The 15827-nt window shown below is 51.7% G+C and overlaps 1 protein-coding gene and 1 long non-coding RNA gene across 2 annotated transcripts in view; one reads left to right on the forward strand and one right to left on the reverse strand.

The window, feature by feature from the left end:
* VIPR1 (vasoactive intestinal peptide receptor 1) overlaps window positions 1-1861 on the reverse strand; it is a 34608-nt gene extending 32747 nt beyond the window's left edge. The window contains exon 1 of the mRNA XM_022553827.2: window positions 149-1861. Coding sequence (XP_022409535.1) covers window positions 149-226 — 78 coding nt within the window. The 5' untranslated portion in view covers window positions 227-1861. The remainder of the gene's footprint in view (window positions 1-148) is intronic.
* LOC149748253 (uncharacterized) lies at window positions 287-15590 on the forward strand. Its single transcript, XR_016394709.1, has 5 exons — window positions 287-627; window positions 2851-2974; window positions 5040-5306; window positions 6615-7755; window positions 14221-15590. It is a non-coding gene; the product is annotated as an uncharacterized LOC149748253 (long non-coding RNA).
* The last annotated feature ends 237 nt before the right edge of the window (window positions 15591-15827 follow it).

The following is a 15827-nucleotide window of genomic DNA, read 5'->3' on the forward strand; positions in this document are numbered from 1 at the left end:
TAGATCCGGTCTGAGGCGCAGGGGAGGCGAGACACGGTGCTCCGCGCCCCTTATCCCCTCCACACAGACTTGAGCACACGGCTGGGCTCCCGTCACCCTCGCTCCACCCCCAGCTGCCGGGACTCTGGGCGGCTCGGCGGACACTCACCGCTGGCCCGAGGGCGCAGGCTAGGGCGCCGACCAGCACGCAGAGCCAGCGGGCGGGCGGAGGTCTAGGAGGGCGCATGGTCCGCCCCGGGTCCGCGGCGGGCGGCCCGGCGCCGGTAAAGGGCGGGCGGATGGGCGGCGTACCGCGCAGCGGACGTTGGGGAGACTGACAGAGTGGCGCTGCTGCGGTGCCCCTGCGTTAAGAGGCCCCGCTCGGAGCGGGGGCGGGCCCCGGGGGCTCGTCTGACGGGCGGCGGGTGCAGCCAATGGCTCGGCAGAGGCGGGGCGGCCGCGCAGGTGTGGGGCGGGGCTGGGGGAAGCCCCGGCGAGTCGGGTGTCCCAGCGCTCCCTCCGCCAGTCTCACACGTCAGTCCTCAGAGGCGAGGTGTGGGCAGGCCTTCGTCCCTTCGGACCGCATCCCCGGGAGACCCAACACGTCCCATTCTTTCCTGCTTGGCTCACGACGTTTCCAAGCGCCAGGTTACGATCTCCCACTCCCACACGCCCCCTTAGCCCCACCCCAGGGCGCTCTGCTCGTCCAACTTCAGAGCCACCTCCTCTAGGAGGTCCCCCCGCCAGCCTCCCCATTTTCCACTTCTGCGCCTCGGAGGGCTGGTGCAGGCGGGCCGGATTAGGAGACAGCACAAATCACTTCTGATCCTCTAGGCTGAGGGCGCGACCTGCCTAGGGTCCTGGGCTGCAAGTGCCCCAGATAGGTGGGGCTCACTGTTTGATCCATTTTCAGTCACCCCAACTCATCCCTCGCGCCGGAGAGGCCAGGCTAAGGGGAGCTAGGGCGCGAGTGAGTCCCGACGCTGGGTTCCTTGGTGCCTCCCCTGAGCCCCGGCGACCCGGCAGGGCGCGCTCGGCACCGGCTGGGCTTCCGGACCATTCACGACCAGGCGGGGGCGGGGGGTCGTGCTTCAGGAAGGATGACGAGTCCGCTCCCTTGCGCGTCTGGGCCGGGGCACCTCGGGAAGGAGGCAGAACTGAAGTTCCAGCGCCCCCACGCGGGAAGGGAAGGTCTGTTGCCAGCGCGCGGGCCCGGTCTACGCTCATCCGACCTAAAACAACCAGAGCCCTCCTCCTCCAGCCTTCCCTATTTTACGTACTGGAAAACTGAGATACAGAGAAAGGCCCGGAGCCGGCCTCTGATGCCTCACTTCCAAGGTTCGGCGGGGGACATCGGGCCAGCCCTCCTCCACCGTGCATCCTCAGAGCTCGGTTTATTCTTCCTTAGAATAAGGGGCAGGTTCACTGGCTCCGCGCCCTGGAAGGGCGCCTTCTTGTGGACCAAATGCAGGTGGCTGCCTTGCCCTCTTTCCGAGGGTTCGAGACTAGTGCAGTCGAGGCTGGAGGTGGCGGTGGTGCCAGTGGGGTAGGGTGGCTGATGGGTGACTGTGATAGGGGGATGAGGGCAGGCGATGTTCAGTGGAGAGGCGGAGAGGGCTGCGCGTCCCTGGGCGCCTGCGGAATGTGCGTCTGCTTGAAGGAGGTCTTACTCCAGGCTCTGGCTGATCAGCAAGTGCGTCAGAGTTCCCTGCGGGCGCACCCTGCTTTCCCTCCCTGCAGCGCGGGGTACTCGGGCCGCTGACCTTCTAAGGGTAGGATGGAGTTATGGAGAGACAAGGGAAAGCCAGGAAGGGATGAGCGCCGAGCCGCTCCTCGATTTCGGCTTATTTGGGGTGCTAGCATTTGCTTCCTATTCTCCCTCCCTCCCTCCTTCCCTCCCTTGCACAATCATTAAGAGTTTGCTGTGTGCCAGGCTCTGCGCTTTGCACTGGGGCACAGAGACATATAAGACAGTGGCACCTGTTGCCTGAGGAGGACCTGGGGAGCTATTGTACTCCCTCCAAATTTCTACCTCCTTCCAGATATCATCAGTAAGCCTGGACATAAGCCCTTCCCCAGATAGGAGAACTGTGGAGATGCCCTTGCCCTGGCCATTCTGGGGTTTGAACTCGCTTTCTCAGGGGAGGAAGTGTTTGAAGAATCACAAGCCATCTCCTCATCCATTCTCACTTCTGGAGGCCAGGTTAGGCTCAGGAGTCAGAGGTCCTTGCCTCCCCCTGCGACCCTGCCACTACTCCCTCTCAGACCTCAGTGCTCTAGCAGAGCAGTGGAATTTTGTCCTCATTCTGGAAAGTCACCTTTGCTTGGCACAGTGACCCAGGAATCCTAGATATGAATGGCAAATCCATGAGCTTTGGATCTCATAAACCTTTGCCCACTCTACACACACACACACACACACACACACACACACACACACCCATCTGATCAGCTGCGGAATGCTGATGAAATCCCACTATTAAAGCATGTCCTTTGGCCTGTTAAAGTTCTGCTCTCTCTGAGGACAAGTATCTTGGTTACTTGAGGGTGCATTTGAGGGAGGTGAGGATTGGGGAATAGGAGAGAGCCAGACCCCACTTTGCCAAGTGACCCTTGGCCAGGCCCAGAAGGGGGCAGATGGAGGAGGGGTGGGAATCTTAAGGCTCTCAGCTGGGGGTGGCTGCCTCTCCCCTTGTTCTGGAGGGTGTCCACACAACACCCCCTCCTTAGCTTGAGGACTACACGTGGGCAGGCTGGAAGCAGCGAGAGTGACTGGCAGGGCCCCTGGATGCCCTTGCATCCAGGGTGACTGAGGAATAATAGTTTCCATGCAGATTCTTTGCAATGAAAATTACTTCTTTGTTCTTTCAGAATTGTTCTCCTGGGAGACCCACCCTTCCTTACCTATCAAAAGTCAAAAAACAACTTCAGAAGTGAAAGAAGCAGGAAAAAGAAAATAGCAAAAACAACCAATACCTGAACAATTCAACCAAGAGTATGTTTGACTTCGTTTTTTTTTACCTTTTTTTTTTTTTGCGGTACGCGGGCCTCTCACTGCTGTGGCCTCTCCCGTCGCGGAGCACAGGCTCTGGACGCGCAGCCTCGGCAGCCATGGCTCACGGGCCCAGCCACGGGCCCAGCCGCGGGCCCAGCCACAGGCCCAGCCGCTCCACGGCATGTGGGATCCTCCCAGACCGGGGCACAAACCCGCATCCCCTGCATCGACAGGCAGACTCTCAACCACTGCGCCACCGGGGAAGCCCTTGACCTTGTTTTGACGAATTGTTACCGCATGTCCAGTTCTATGTCCTGAGGCATTGTGGGGATCACCTGGGGGCCTACTCCTGGGGAGTCCTTGGAATCTGATGAGAAAACCATCCTTTCACCTGTCTGATGATCTGGGAAAGCTTCTGGGGTGGGAGTGGGATATCAGAAACAGGAGGTGTGTGTGTGTTGGGGGGGCACAGCTACAGACTATTTGAGGGGGTGGGAAACAGTGACTTGGATCTCCATTCTCCATCCCCCCCCCAAAGCCTGAGTCCCTCTGGAGTTGGCCTTTACCTCATCAGTCCAGGTTTGGGGAGGGGGCCACAGCCACCTCTTGCTCTCTGCTCCCCCATGTCCTCTTGAATGGATTCCTCCAAGGGTATTCTCTTCTGAAGTCTCTCCTCCTGGATCCCTGGAACCAGTCTCCAGTCTCTGGCCCAAGCCCCACCTCCCTTCTGGATGCGGGAAACAGAGGGGTGCAGAAGGTGGGGGGAAAGAGAGAGAGGCAGAGTCACTTGCCTTCCCCCGTGATGACAGGCGAGGCAGGAAAGAGTCGGCAGTTACTCATTTGGAGCCTGCGTGGCTTCCTGGCTGCCTGCCTCATTCTTGCTGTGGGTGCCACCTTGCCTCCCCCAGTCCTTCTCCCACCTCTTGAGTCGTGCACTCACTGCTTCAAGGCTCCCAGCTGAGGAACTCAATGATGGTGAGGTCTGCAGTGGAGTGGGAAGGGCAGCTGGGGACCACGGTGTGGTCTTGGCCTCCTTGGCAGGGACCTGGCCTGGGGAGTCACTGCTCAGGATGCCCCTTCCGGAGCCATCCACATTTCTGTGTGGATGCAAGCAAGCTTTGCCCTTTCTGGGCTTCTGAGTTGAAGACACCTTAGGTCTTTATTCATCGAGTGGGGCTGGCAGCTCCAAGGATAAGAGGTGCTCATCACCTCCCCAGGCCTCTCCTTCTTTGGGGCCGGTTCTTCCTGTGAGAAGATGTTTCTTAACTCCAAGCCATGGTTTGGTGGAGGGCAGGAGAGGCCTATTGCTTAAAGAAGCAATATTCCCTTCATCCTTTCTGTAACTGCTTGCAGCGAATAGCATTCCTTCGTCCCTCTTGTATCACCACCTCCACTGACCTGGCCCTCTGATGAGCACTGGGGATGTTGCAGTGACTTAGACATTGGCTGCCCCTCTAGGACAGCCTATCACTGCTTGAGAGGGCACTGGAGGGATCTTCCGGTGATGCTGCAGCTGCACTAGCTAAAAAACAAGAGTTCATGGGAGTGCAGGTGATGGAGGGAGAATTGTTCTGACTTGAGAGATGGGGAAATGAAGCCCAGGGACGGGTTTGGAAATGGCCAGCATCACCCCTTGGTCCTGGAGGCTGGGCTTAGAGCTCGGGAGGGAGGGGGCGGAGGGGAGGTGATGGTGCCAACTCTAGGTGCATCAGTTCAGGCCCTCCAGTGATCAGATGCTAAGATGGAGTTAGTAGTATTGGAAGTTTATTGGATGGCAGGGGGACCCTGTGAAAGACAAAGGAGGAAAAGGCAGGACCCAGCAGGGAGAACCTCAGACTGCGACCCAGCTCTGACAGAGCCTCTGCTAGCCTGACCCGGAGCTGCAGAGCAAAGGTGACACGTGGATGCCTTAGTAACCCTACTCTTCACAGTCAGTGTCTGGGGGCCATCTGGGAAGAGCGGAACCCTCACCTCAAATGCTGTGGTGAATCCTGAAAGCGCTACTCAGAGAGCCTGTCAGCTCACTGCATTCCCCACAGCTGAATGGCATGTTCTTTCTTGACAGGAGATCCAAGTGAGGCATGTCTGCGGCTACCACAGAGGGGAAACTGAGGCATGGAAAATGAAGGCCGGGGGAGAGCTCCTGCTCCAGGAGACAGAGGAAGAGGAGCCTAAGGTCCTACCCTTGGGGAATGCCTATTCTGGGCACAGACAGGGATGACTCAAGAGGGAGCTCCTTTCCTCAGAATCCCAGGGCTTATTATGAGGGGGTCAGCGGTCTGTCATCATGCGGCTTGGCATCGTGGTACAGCAAGTCTGGGAGACTCCAGAGGTGAGGACTCCCCGCCTCCCCCATTTACTCTCTAACAGCAGCCACAGTTTCTTGGTCAAATGCCTACTGCCGTATCTGTGTGCGCATGTGTGTGTGTGTGTCCGTGTATAAGAGCACGTGAGTGTGTGTGCTGTGTATGGGTGTGAGTCAGGACAGATGCATCTGCTCCCAGCCGGGTCTGAGAGCAGGGCGTGGCCAGCGTGTATTGGGAGGAGGCTGAGTTAGGGGCAAGGCTCTGGGTGATTAGTGGCAGAGAGGGAATGAGTCACAGGGAGGGTGCCCAGGACCCCAGCACCAGGCTGTGTCTCAGAGCTCATTCCTGAGGCAATGGACTCTGTGGCCCTTGTAGCACCCCGATCCCAGGAGGAGCTCAGCCTAGGTCCACAGAAGATCTCAGTTCCCACGCTCACCTCTCCACTCCCAGCCCCGGGTTCCTGTGAATTGTTGTGTAGCTGGCCTTGGACAGAGATTCTGGACAAGGAAGATAATGTCAACGGGACAAAACAGACCTGGGGATTAAGTAACATAATTGATGCCATCAGAGACTAGTGTGTGTGTTAAAAATTTAAGGTTATCGACGGAAAAAGATGGAAGTCTCAATGGAACTCCCAAACAACTAGAAGAAGGAAAAATAACACAAAGAAAACTCCGTCAATGTGGGAGATTAGAAACAAGAATACATGATACATAGAAGCATAAAATCAGATATCAGAAATAATCACAAACATTAATCATCACAGTAAATGTGAAAGGAGGAGAATTTAAGATGGGAAATTTAAGGGGAATAGTTCGTACTATTAGAACATTCAATCTATCAAAAAGATGAAATAATCATGAACATCTAAGCATCTAATGATATAGCCTCAAGATACATGAAAAAAGGATGAATTGTCAAATCTACTGTCAGAGTGGAAGACCTGAACACCCTTCCCTCAGGAATTCCATTCAGCTGTCAAAAAAAAAAAAAAAATTAACTAGAGCCACATTTCCCAGCAGGGATAGATATCTCAAAATATGGTATTGAGCAAGAAAAGCAGGTTGCAGAATGAGGTGTAAAATACAGTGTTCCTTATATAGAACTTAAAATCTGCAAACAATACTATGTAACTTTTATGGATACAAAAATATATAGAAAAAGTCTGAAAAATGTCCAGGAAAGATAAACGTCTAAGTCCTGTTTTCTCTCTGTAAGGCAAGGGAGGGGAAAGGGATAAGGGAACTGTATTAGTTTTCTGTTGCTGTGTTACAAATGACCACAAACTTAGCATCTTAAAGCAACACCCATTTATTACCTCCTATTTTCTGTAGGTCAGAAGTCCAGATATGGTCTAGCTAGGTCCTCTGTGGAAATCAAGGTGTTGGCCTCCTACTCTCCAACCTCAGCAGGCCAGTTGAGTATTATTATTGTTTTTTAACTTGTTAAGAAAAGCTTCAAAATATACAAAGTGGATAAAATAGCATAATGAACTCCCACGTATCCCCCATCACTTTGTTTTCTCTGTGTCCCCACCACAGCCATGATCATTTTAAATCAAATCACCAATCTATCATTTTATATTTAATGTATCTCAGTAGGTACCTCTACAGGATAAGCACTCAAAAAAAAAAAGAAAAAAAGAAAAAAAAGAAAGAAAGACCCACAATACCCACAAAAAAAGATCACTCAATACCATTTTTATGCTCACCACACCTTGCCACCTGCCAAAATTCCTTAACAGCGTTAAATAATGTCATTATTTAATTTTCTTTCTTTGCCTTATAAATACTTTTATTTTCTACCAGTTGTTTGTTTAAATAAGGTTCACATATTATAATTCAATATAGAGGCTCCCTCATCTCTCTGCCTCTCCTTTCCTCACAAGTTCTCCTTGGAAGAAATTGGACTGGTCCTGTTCACTGGCTTCCCACAGTCGGAGTTTTGGTGATTGCATTCTGTGGTGTTATTTAACTATTTCTCTAAGACTGATTATTTTAAAACACATCTTAAAACATAAATGAGGTGATTTGCTCCTTAGTTCAAAGTGCTTACAAATCCTGAGTGAGACCCCCATCACCTCCTCTTTACCTCTCCTCTGCTTCTCCCACTCTTGTCTCCAGCCACCCTGGCCTCCCTGCTAGTCCAAGAACTCATTTCTGGCCCACTCTTTTTTAAAAATTGAAATGTAGTTAATTTACAATGTTGTGTTAGTTTCTGGTGTACAGCAAAGTGATTCAGTTATACATATACATATATTCTTTTCCATTATAGGCTATTACAAGATATTGAATGTAGTTCCCTGTACTATACAGTAGGTTCTTTTTTTTTTTTTTTTTCGCAGGCTCAGCGGCCATGGCTCACGGGCCCAGCCGCTCTGCGGCATGTGGGATCCTCCCAGACCGGGGCACGAACCCGCGTCCCCTGCATCAGCAGGCGGACTCTCAACCACTGCACCACCAGGGAAGCCCTACAGTAGGTTCTTGTAGTTTATCTATTTTATGTATAGTAGTGTGTATATGTTAATCCCAAACTCTTAACTCATCCTCCCCCACCTTCCCCTTTAGTACCCGTAAGTTTGTTTTCCGATCCCTAGCCCACTCTTGCTCTTGGGTCTTAGGTCCCTCTGCTTGGAATGCTCTTCTTCCAGGTATCACCATAGCTCCTCACCTTTCTCTTTAAGGCTGACTCCCTTACTTCATACTCTAAACTGCTTCCTCCCCTCCGAATCCTGGACTGGGCCCCCTCACTCTGTCTACATCTTTTCCCCAATGTGCTTATCACCTCCTAAGGTACAATGTCCTTTAGTTATTTGTGAACATACTCTATTACACATATTGTCTGTTTCTCTCTGCTAGAATAGAAGTTCCACGAGGGCAGGGATTTCCAGGTGTTTTGTTCCCCAGTGTATCTCAGGTCCCCGGAATGGTGCCTGGCACATGGCCCTCTACTGGTGTTTATTGAATGAACAAATAAGTGAATGAGTCTTCCTAAAACCCATAGCTGACGCCGCCCTCCCTTTGTCCCAGGATTCTAATGCTGCCCTCTCACAGGCTCTGAGGGAAGCTCTCCCCAGCCCCTCATTAGTCTGGCCTTGGATACTCTACCCCACTCCTGCCCAAGCCTTGGGCTCTGCCTTGTAGAACACCAAGCTCTTTCATGCCTCCCTGATGTTGCCTGTGCTGTTCCTTCTGTCAGGAATGCCTTCCTCCACACGTCTCTCAGGGGAGACTTTGTCATGCTTCAGGGCTTGAGTCCATGTCAGTCACCGCCTCTGGGAAGACCTGGGATGATAGGCCCAGAGTGGTGATGATTGGATAGCAAGAGAGCTGGAGCTCCTCCAGCAAGCCTATCCTGCTTAGACCTATCTTTGACTCTAGGCCAAATCTGACCCTTGATCACAGGCTGATCCCTAATGACCTAAGGCCTCCGCCCAGAGTTACACATGATTTTAGACTGATCCCTGCCTCTAACCTGAACCCTGACCCTTATCATGGGTCTCAATTAAAACTAACCTTTGATCCTGATCATGGGCCTCAATCCAGAGTGACCCATGACCCCAGGATCATACCTAACTTCTGAATATGGGCATCAGCCTAGCCTGGCTTCTGACCCCAATCCACCTTGCCTGTCACAGGGAGTGAGAATATGTGGCTGGCTCCCGTCAGGCAGTGCCTGAGTCTCCAAGTCCACAGTCCCTAGAGAGAGGCCAGGGCCTCAAGGCTGGGAGTCTCCAGGACACCTGGGGGAAGTTCTCACTTCTGCCTGTCCTCTTCCCATCCCTCCCTCTGGCTCCCAATCCAGTGGGTGCTGCACCAGACTGAGGGGAGACACCTCCCTACCTCAGGGAGCCCCACTATGAGGAAACACAGCCCTGCTCTCAAAGAACCACAGTCTGAGGGGGAGATACAGCCCTTGCTCAGGGAGCTCACTCTGAGGAAACCCAGCCCTGCCCTTGAGAAGCCACAGTGAGGGGGAGATACAGCACTCCTTCAGGGAACCCGACTCTGAGGGGAGACCCAGGCCTGTCCTCAAGGACCTCCAGTCAGAGGGGAGACACAGCCCTAAATCAGGGAGCATGACTCTGAAAAAACACAGCCTTTCCCTCGAAGAGCCCCAGTCTAAGGGTGGAGACGCAGCCCTGCCTCAAGGAGCCTGGGAGGGGAGACACAGCCCTGAGGGGAGACACAGCCCTGCCCTCAGGTCTCTTGACTTTGTGGCCAGGCACCAGGGCATGGGACTAACTGGCCAGAGCTGCCCACACTTCTTTTTGCTCAGATCTGGGTAAAAATAGCCTCAGCTGCACATGCCTCTCTCTTACTTCCCCTTTATCCTGACCCTGCCCAGGCCCAAGTCACTTGTCAGCTCCCCCTGCCCTCGACCTCTTCTTGCCTGGGATGGGACAGGGCCCAGAAAGATGGGGCCAGGGGCCCAGACAAGTTAAACAGTTCTGCTGCAGCCCAAGTGAATCCTCACACCCATTGCTGCTTCTGGGTAGCCACCCTGGATTGGCTGTTGGCTCTCTTGTCTCTTGATATGAGATAATTTGCTCCAGATATGAGATAATTTATCCGCCCTTGAGGTGTGGAGACATCTCTGTCCTCTGCCTTGAAAGGGGTGAGGAGGCAAGGAGGAAGCTCAGCCCCTGCCCTTGGAGCCCTCAGAGTGGTTGAGGAGACCAGAATCTTCTGCAGGGATGAGTTAGGGTGTGAGTGGAGGCCGCAGGCTGGGCTTAGGCTCTCTGAGTGATGCAGTCCAGAGGTGGGGCTCAGTGGGAACAGTGCTCTGAAGGGGCCGGAGCACAAGGGAAGGGAGGCCTGGAACTGGTGGTGGAGGCGGGATTGTGTGTGTGCGTGTGTGTGTGTGTGTGTATGTGTGTGTATAACCTACAGCTGGGGAGCAAGAAGGGAGTAGAGGGTAGAGGCCTTGCAAGCTAGAGCCAAGGCCACATTTGAGGACAACTGGGCACCACCAGAGGACCAGGAGAAAGGCCTTGCCCCAAGAAAGTACACAACTGTGTGCATTAAGGAAATGTCCCATCCCTGGTCTCAGAGAAACATCAACTCATGTGGAAGCTTGGGCCTGAGGATCCCTTAATCTGCGACCAGAGTAGGGTTGGGGTCATGGCCTTCCCTCCATGTGGAGGGGCTGGATGTGTTTCATCATGGCCAGGGTGCTCTAGCCTGGCACATGCTGGCCACTCAGCTATTGGAGACTCTTCCTTAGTCCTCCTGATGTCACGGTGAAAAATATATCCATGCAGAACACGTGCCCTTCTGGTAGCACTGTCTTGATTACTGGGGTGGAAACTACTGCTCCCCTACTCTTGGCCCACATGGTTCAATGGTGGAGTGGGGGTCAGCCTTACTCTGGCTCCAGTAGTGGGTACATGCCTTAGGCCTGACCAGTGAGAGCCTTGCTGATGGTCACATGCCTCAAGCTGAGCCAGTGAGCACCAGCCCTGGAACTTTTGCCAGAACTCTGGGAAAAAAGTGTGTTTCTCTGCTAGTAAGCCAGCTGCTGTTGTGGCCACATTGACCTGCCTGAGATTTGAGCCAGGACACAGGATATCAGACCCAAGAGATGATGAGAGACATATCTGCTGACATTATTTGAGTCCCTGGATCCAGATGCACCTAAGGCAGACTTTTTTTTTCCTTGAAACCTTTTTTAAAAAATTGGGGTGTAGCTGTTTTACAATGTTGTGTTATTTTCTACTGTACAGCGAAGTGGAGTTGCCTGTGCTATACAGCAGGTACCTAAAGCCGATTTGCCTGTGGACTTTTTAGTTTCTGAGATACAGCTCCCTCTTTGCCTAAGCCAGTGTCTGCCGGCCTTCTGTCACACGAAATAGAAAGAGTTCTAATACTGCACCCCTTCTCCCCACCAGAGCCCAAGCTGTTCGGGGAGGCCACCTTCGGATCATGCTAAGCACCTCCATTGTGAACATGCAGAAGCCCAAATCTGACCTCTTTAGCTGAGGCTTATGCTTTAAGTCCTTCTGAATGCATCTTCTCCATCAAAATTTACCTGTCCCATGTCCCATTCCCTTGACTTTTCTCCTGCCCAAGAGCTGGCTAATCTGATTAAACAACTAATCACACATGTAGACCTTGGCAAGCATTTGTCTCAAAGAGCCTTTTTAAGAAGGAGAGATTCTAATCTCGAGAATCTTGAGCTCCCTGTGGACAAGGTTTCCAGAGAGACTTTGGGGACCTGTCTCATTTCACTGGTCAAGCTGCCCCTTGGGAGTCCTCGATTCTTCACCTCTGGTTGCCTTCAGTGGCGAGTCCCAGCCTCGGGCCATGTGGCAGCATCACCACCAGGTGGCAGTGGCGCCAAGTTCCTGAGGCCTCAGGATGCCGCTCAGCCCAGTTTACTTGATGTAAATAGAAAGAGGAGGGTGTAAGGAATGGAGCCCTGGCTTTGGAGCCATCCAGATAAAATGGGAATTACTGCTCTGCTACTTAGCGAATCCAGGCCTTGGACAAGGGGCTAGAATTGTTCCTCAGTTTCCTCCCTCAGACTCAAAACTAATTGTGTCACTGCAATAGCTTTTAAACTGAGCTCTCCCAGAATCTTAACTTCTTGAGGGCTTTTATGTTTCAGGCCTGCTCTAAGATCTTTACATATATTATCTCATTTGCTCCTCCGAAAGATTGTGAAGCACGTGCTATTATCGTCCTTATTTTCCAGATGTGGAAACAGAGGCACAGAGAGGGTCAGGAGCTTGTCCAATGTCACCCAGTAGAGCTGGCATTTGAACACAGGCAGGCTGGCTTCAGAGCCTCTCTTACCTAACCATCGTGCTATTCCACGTCTAACACCAATGTGTGTTACATTCTACTCCCACATTACTGTCATTGGCCACAGCCTGTGGCAGAGACTGAGTGTTGGGAAGATAGAAAAATCAGAAGAAATACAAAGAGAGATGCTTCATGATCAGGTCACCCCAAATCCTTGCCAATTTTCCAGAGTTCATGACCTGGGGACTTAAGACTCTGTTGGGAGAGTCTTCTACAAGACACTGATGTCTTTTGTACCTGGAGAGAACAGCTTCCACCACCCCTGCAAATTCCTTCCACTCCAGATCAGAGGGTCTCTGTGTCCTGGCTTAGAGTATGTGGGGATTTGTGAGGGAGGCATTGCTGGTTCTCTTCTGGGGCCATTACTCCCTTTTGTGCCCATCCACAGTGTCTAAAGCTCATCTCTTTTTTTTTTTTGCAGTATGTGGGCCTCTCACTGCTGTGGCTTCTCCCACCACGGAGCACAGGCTCCGGACGCGCAGGCCCAGCGGCCATGGCTCACGGGCCCAGCCGCTCCACGGCACGTGGGATCCTCCAGGACCGGGGCACGAACCCGTGTCCCCTGCATCGGCAGGTGGACTCCCAACCACTGCGCCACCAGGGAAGCCCTAAAGCTCATCTCTTAATCCTTCCTGTGTCCTGGTGTATCCCTGCATTCCCGGGAGGCCAGGGCTGACAGGAGGGATGGCTGGAGACCCCGAGCATCTTTCGGGCTGGGCTGGCGCTCTCCACAGTCCTGGGAGTGTCGTTGCCCAGGCTGCCCTCAGTCATAGACCTGCAACAGTGTCCTCCTGCTCTGGAATTCCTTAGACCAAGCCCGTGGAGGTTGAGAGTGCGGGTTCCGGAACTAAACAGCCGGCCTCACGCCTCAGTTCTGCCACCTGCCAGCAAGGTGACTCTGGGATACCTAACTTCTTTGTCTATATTGCTTCATCAGGAAAATGGAGATAAAAAACACCTACCTTACGGGGTAGTTGCAAGGGTAGAGGGGCTGACAAAGGAAAGAATAATGCATTTAGAAAGGATTAAGCATAAAAGTGCACCAACTGGCACAGGACTTGATCCATGGGGGGTTTTTGCACAGAGGCACACGTATGGTGTGTGTGTGTGTGTGTGTGTGTGTGTGTGAAAATCTGGTCTGAGTCCCACCATCAATCTGCTCTGGTGCTCTGAAGAAAGGGGTCCCTGCAGGTGGCAGCTGTCTTCTCCTCAACTGATTTCTGAAACCTCACCCAGAGGCTGGCTCTGGGGCTCCCTGGGATGCAGACCAAACATTTTCCTTCCCCTGCTGCTGGTCACGGGGTGGCGATGCACCCTAGGCTGCTGTGTCCTGCGGCCCTTCCTTGCCTGTGTCTCCCTCTTCAAGCTCAGAGTGAGGGGGCCTTTTAGATTCTCCCAGTAGTAGGGCTGCCAGATTTAGCAAGGAAAAATACGGGTCACCCAGTTAAATTTGAATTTCAGGTAAACAATGAGTGATTTTTTAGTCTGTCCCTAGTATTGTGTTTTATCTGCAACCTTAGGCGTGGACCCCATGCCTGTCTGAGGTCCCTATCCTATCCCCCTGGTCCCTAGGTCCCTAGGAAATGCCCCGCAGTTTCCATATAGCGGGTGGTGGAGGAGCAACGCCATTTCCAGGGAAAGCCCCAGTGTCCACCTCCCTTGCTGCCCACATGACCCCCCAGAGGCTGTCCCTTCCTTAATCCTGGGACCCTCCTCTCCTTTGGGGCAGGGAAAACTGGCTCTGAGCTATCACAAGTCTTCAAAGTTTCTAGATGATCTGTAAATTTCATGCCAAGTCCTTCAGTTTCTTACAACTCAGAATGACTTTTGACATTTAAAAGCCAAGCCAAGGTTTTGAGTTTCTTGTTCTCTCATCCTGCCCCTGTGGGAGGTCTTAGCTATTGGGCTAAGAAACAACAAGGACACACAAGGAGATGCAGCTAATAATTCCACGTGTTCCCCAGCAACACACAGAGGGTCTCAGTGAAATCTCCCCACCGTCTCAGCACTATTCCCATCCCAACCCTGTTCATTGTTTCCATGACCACTGGAGTGCTGGTTGTTCCAGGTGTCAGGCTATTAAAGGACAGGTGTACCTGGTCCATTCATATCCTCCTCCCTTGTCATCTGTCAGAAAATACAGCAGTCAGTTCTCGAGCTGCTTCCCAGAGGGGACTGTCATTGTGTCTGTTCTATCAGTCAAATGCATCGCATCAGAGAATCGTAGCCCATCTCTCTGCCATGAGCTCGGGAGGGAGAGAAGACAGAGGAGCCAGCAGAGACTTCTGAAAACTGAGAAGTGCTTTATCACAGCCAAGGACACCCTCCCAGTAGATGTTGCCTCAACATCCCCTTGTCATTCAAACATCTCTGCCCAGTGAGCTGGGAACCTGCACCGCCAGGCTCAGGAGACTAAGGGGACCTGGGCATGACGTCCCCACAGGGCACAGTGAGCCTGCAAGACAAAGGGAAATGGGAATTTAATTCTGGAAAGAGTTCTTCCTCAGCCATCAGGCTAAAAATGCACTCATTTGTGTAAGACACAGGCCTCAGTCACTGAAGAAAGTGAATGTGTGATGAAGGGAAGCGTCCTACACTTGGCAGACTTGCTGAGAATTCACACTTCCTGAGTCAAAGCCACTGACATTTCAGAAGAGCCAAATTTAATCAAGGCGTTTTGAAAGATCCAGACTGAATCAGAGAGACATGAGGCCCTATTATCAGCAGGAATCTCGATGACTACTTGGAACTGTGTTTGCTGGGAAGTATAGCTTTCTCTCGAAAGTGATGGGAAAATCGATTTTGTAAGAGGGCCTGTTGTTTTTGGGGGGGTTATAATTGTTTTACAATGTTGTGTTAGTTTCTACTGTACAGAGGAGTGGAGTTTCCTGTGCTATAGAGCAGGTTCTTATTAGTTATCTATTTTATACATATTAGTGTATATATGTCAATGCCAATCTCCCAATTCATCCCACCACCACCCCCGCTGCTTTCCCCCCTTGGTGTCCATGCACTTGTTCTCTACATCTGTGTCTCTATTTCCGGAGGGCCTGTTTTAAGTCAGGTCATTAGCATCAAATATGGAAAGAATAGTTATGCCTGAGATGCCAAGTTTGCCCCAAGATGCAGCTTGGAGTGTCTTGGGAATACCATGGGCAGAAGTTTTGCAAACTTGAGGATTGTAGCCTTGAGGATTATGGGTTCAAGGGAAACCTCATTTAAAGGCTGAAATGCAAAACCTGAAAACGAGCTGCTCTGAGAAGGCCTGGAGGCCTTCGTCTGTCCCTGTCTGATATTTGCCACGTCTGTCTGTCTGTGTAGTATTTCTCCCCTTTCTAGAATGTAAGCTCCACAAGACCAGGAGTTTTTTAAATATAATTTTTAGAATCAGAAAAAGAATGAATATATGTATATGTATAACTGAATCACTTTACTGTACACCTGAAACTAACACAACATTGTAAACCAACTATATGCCAATAAAATTTTAAAATAATAATAAAATATAACAATTTTTTTAAGTTTGCAGTTATTACAAAATATTGGCTGTATTCCCCATGTTGTATAATGCATCCTTGTAGCCGATCTTACACCCAAATGTTTGTACCTCCCTCTCTTTCACCCCTGTATTGCTCCTCCCCTCTTCTCTCTCCGCACTGGTAAACCCTAGTTTATTCTCTATAACAGTGAGTTTGCCTCTTTTTTGTATATGCACTAGCTTGTTGTACTTTTTTTTTTTAA

The sequence above is a fragment of the Delphinapterus leucas genome, chromosome 10 (assembly GCF_059928025.1).
Source record: "Delphinapterus leucas isolate spDelLeu-1000000601 "Yukka" chromosome 10, BTC_Dleu_Yukka2, whole genome shotgun sequence".
Taxonomy (NCBI): Eukaryota; Metazoa; Chordata; class Mammalia; order Artiodactyla; family Monodontidae; genus Delphinapterus; species Delphinapterus leucas.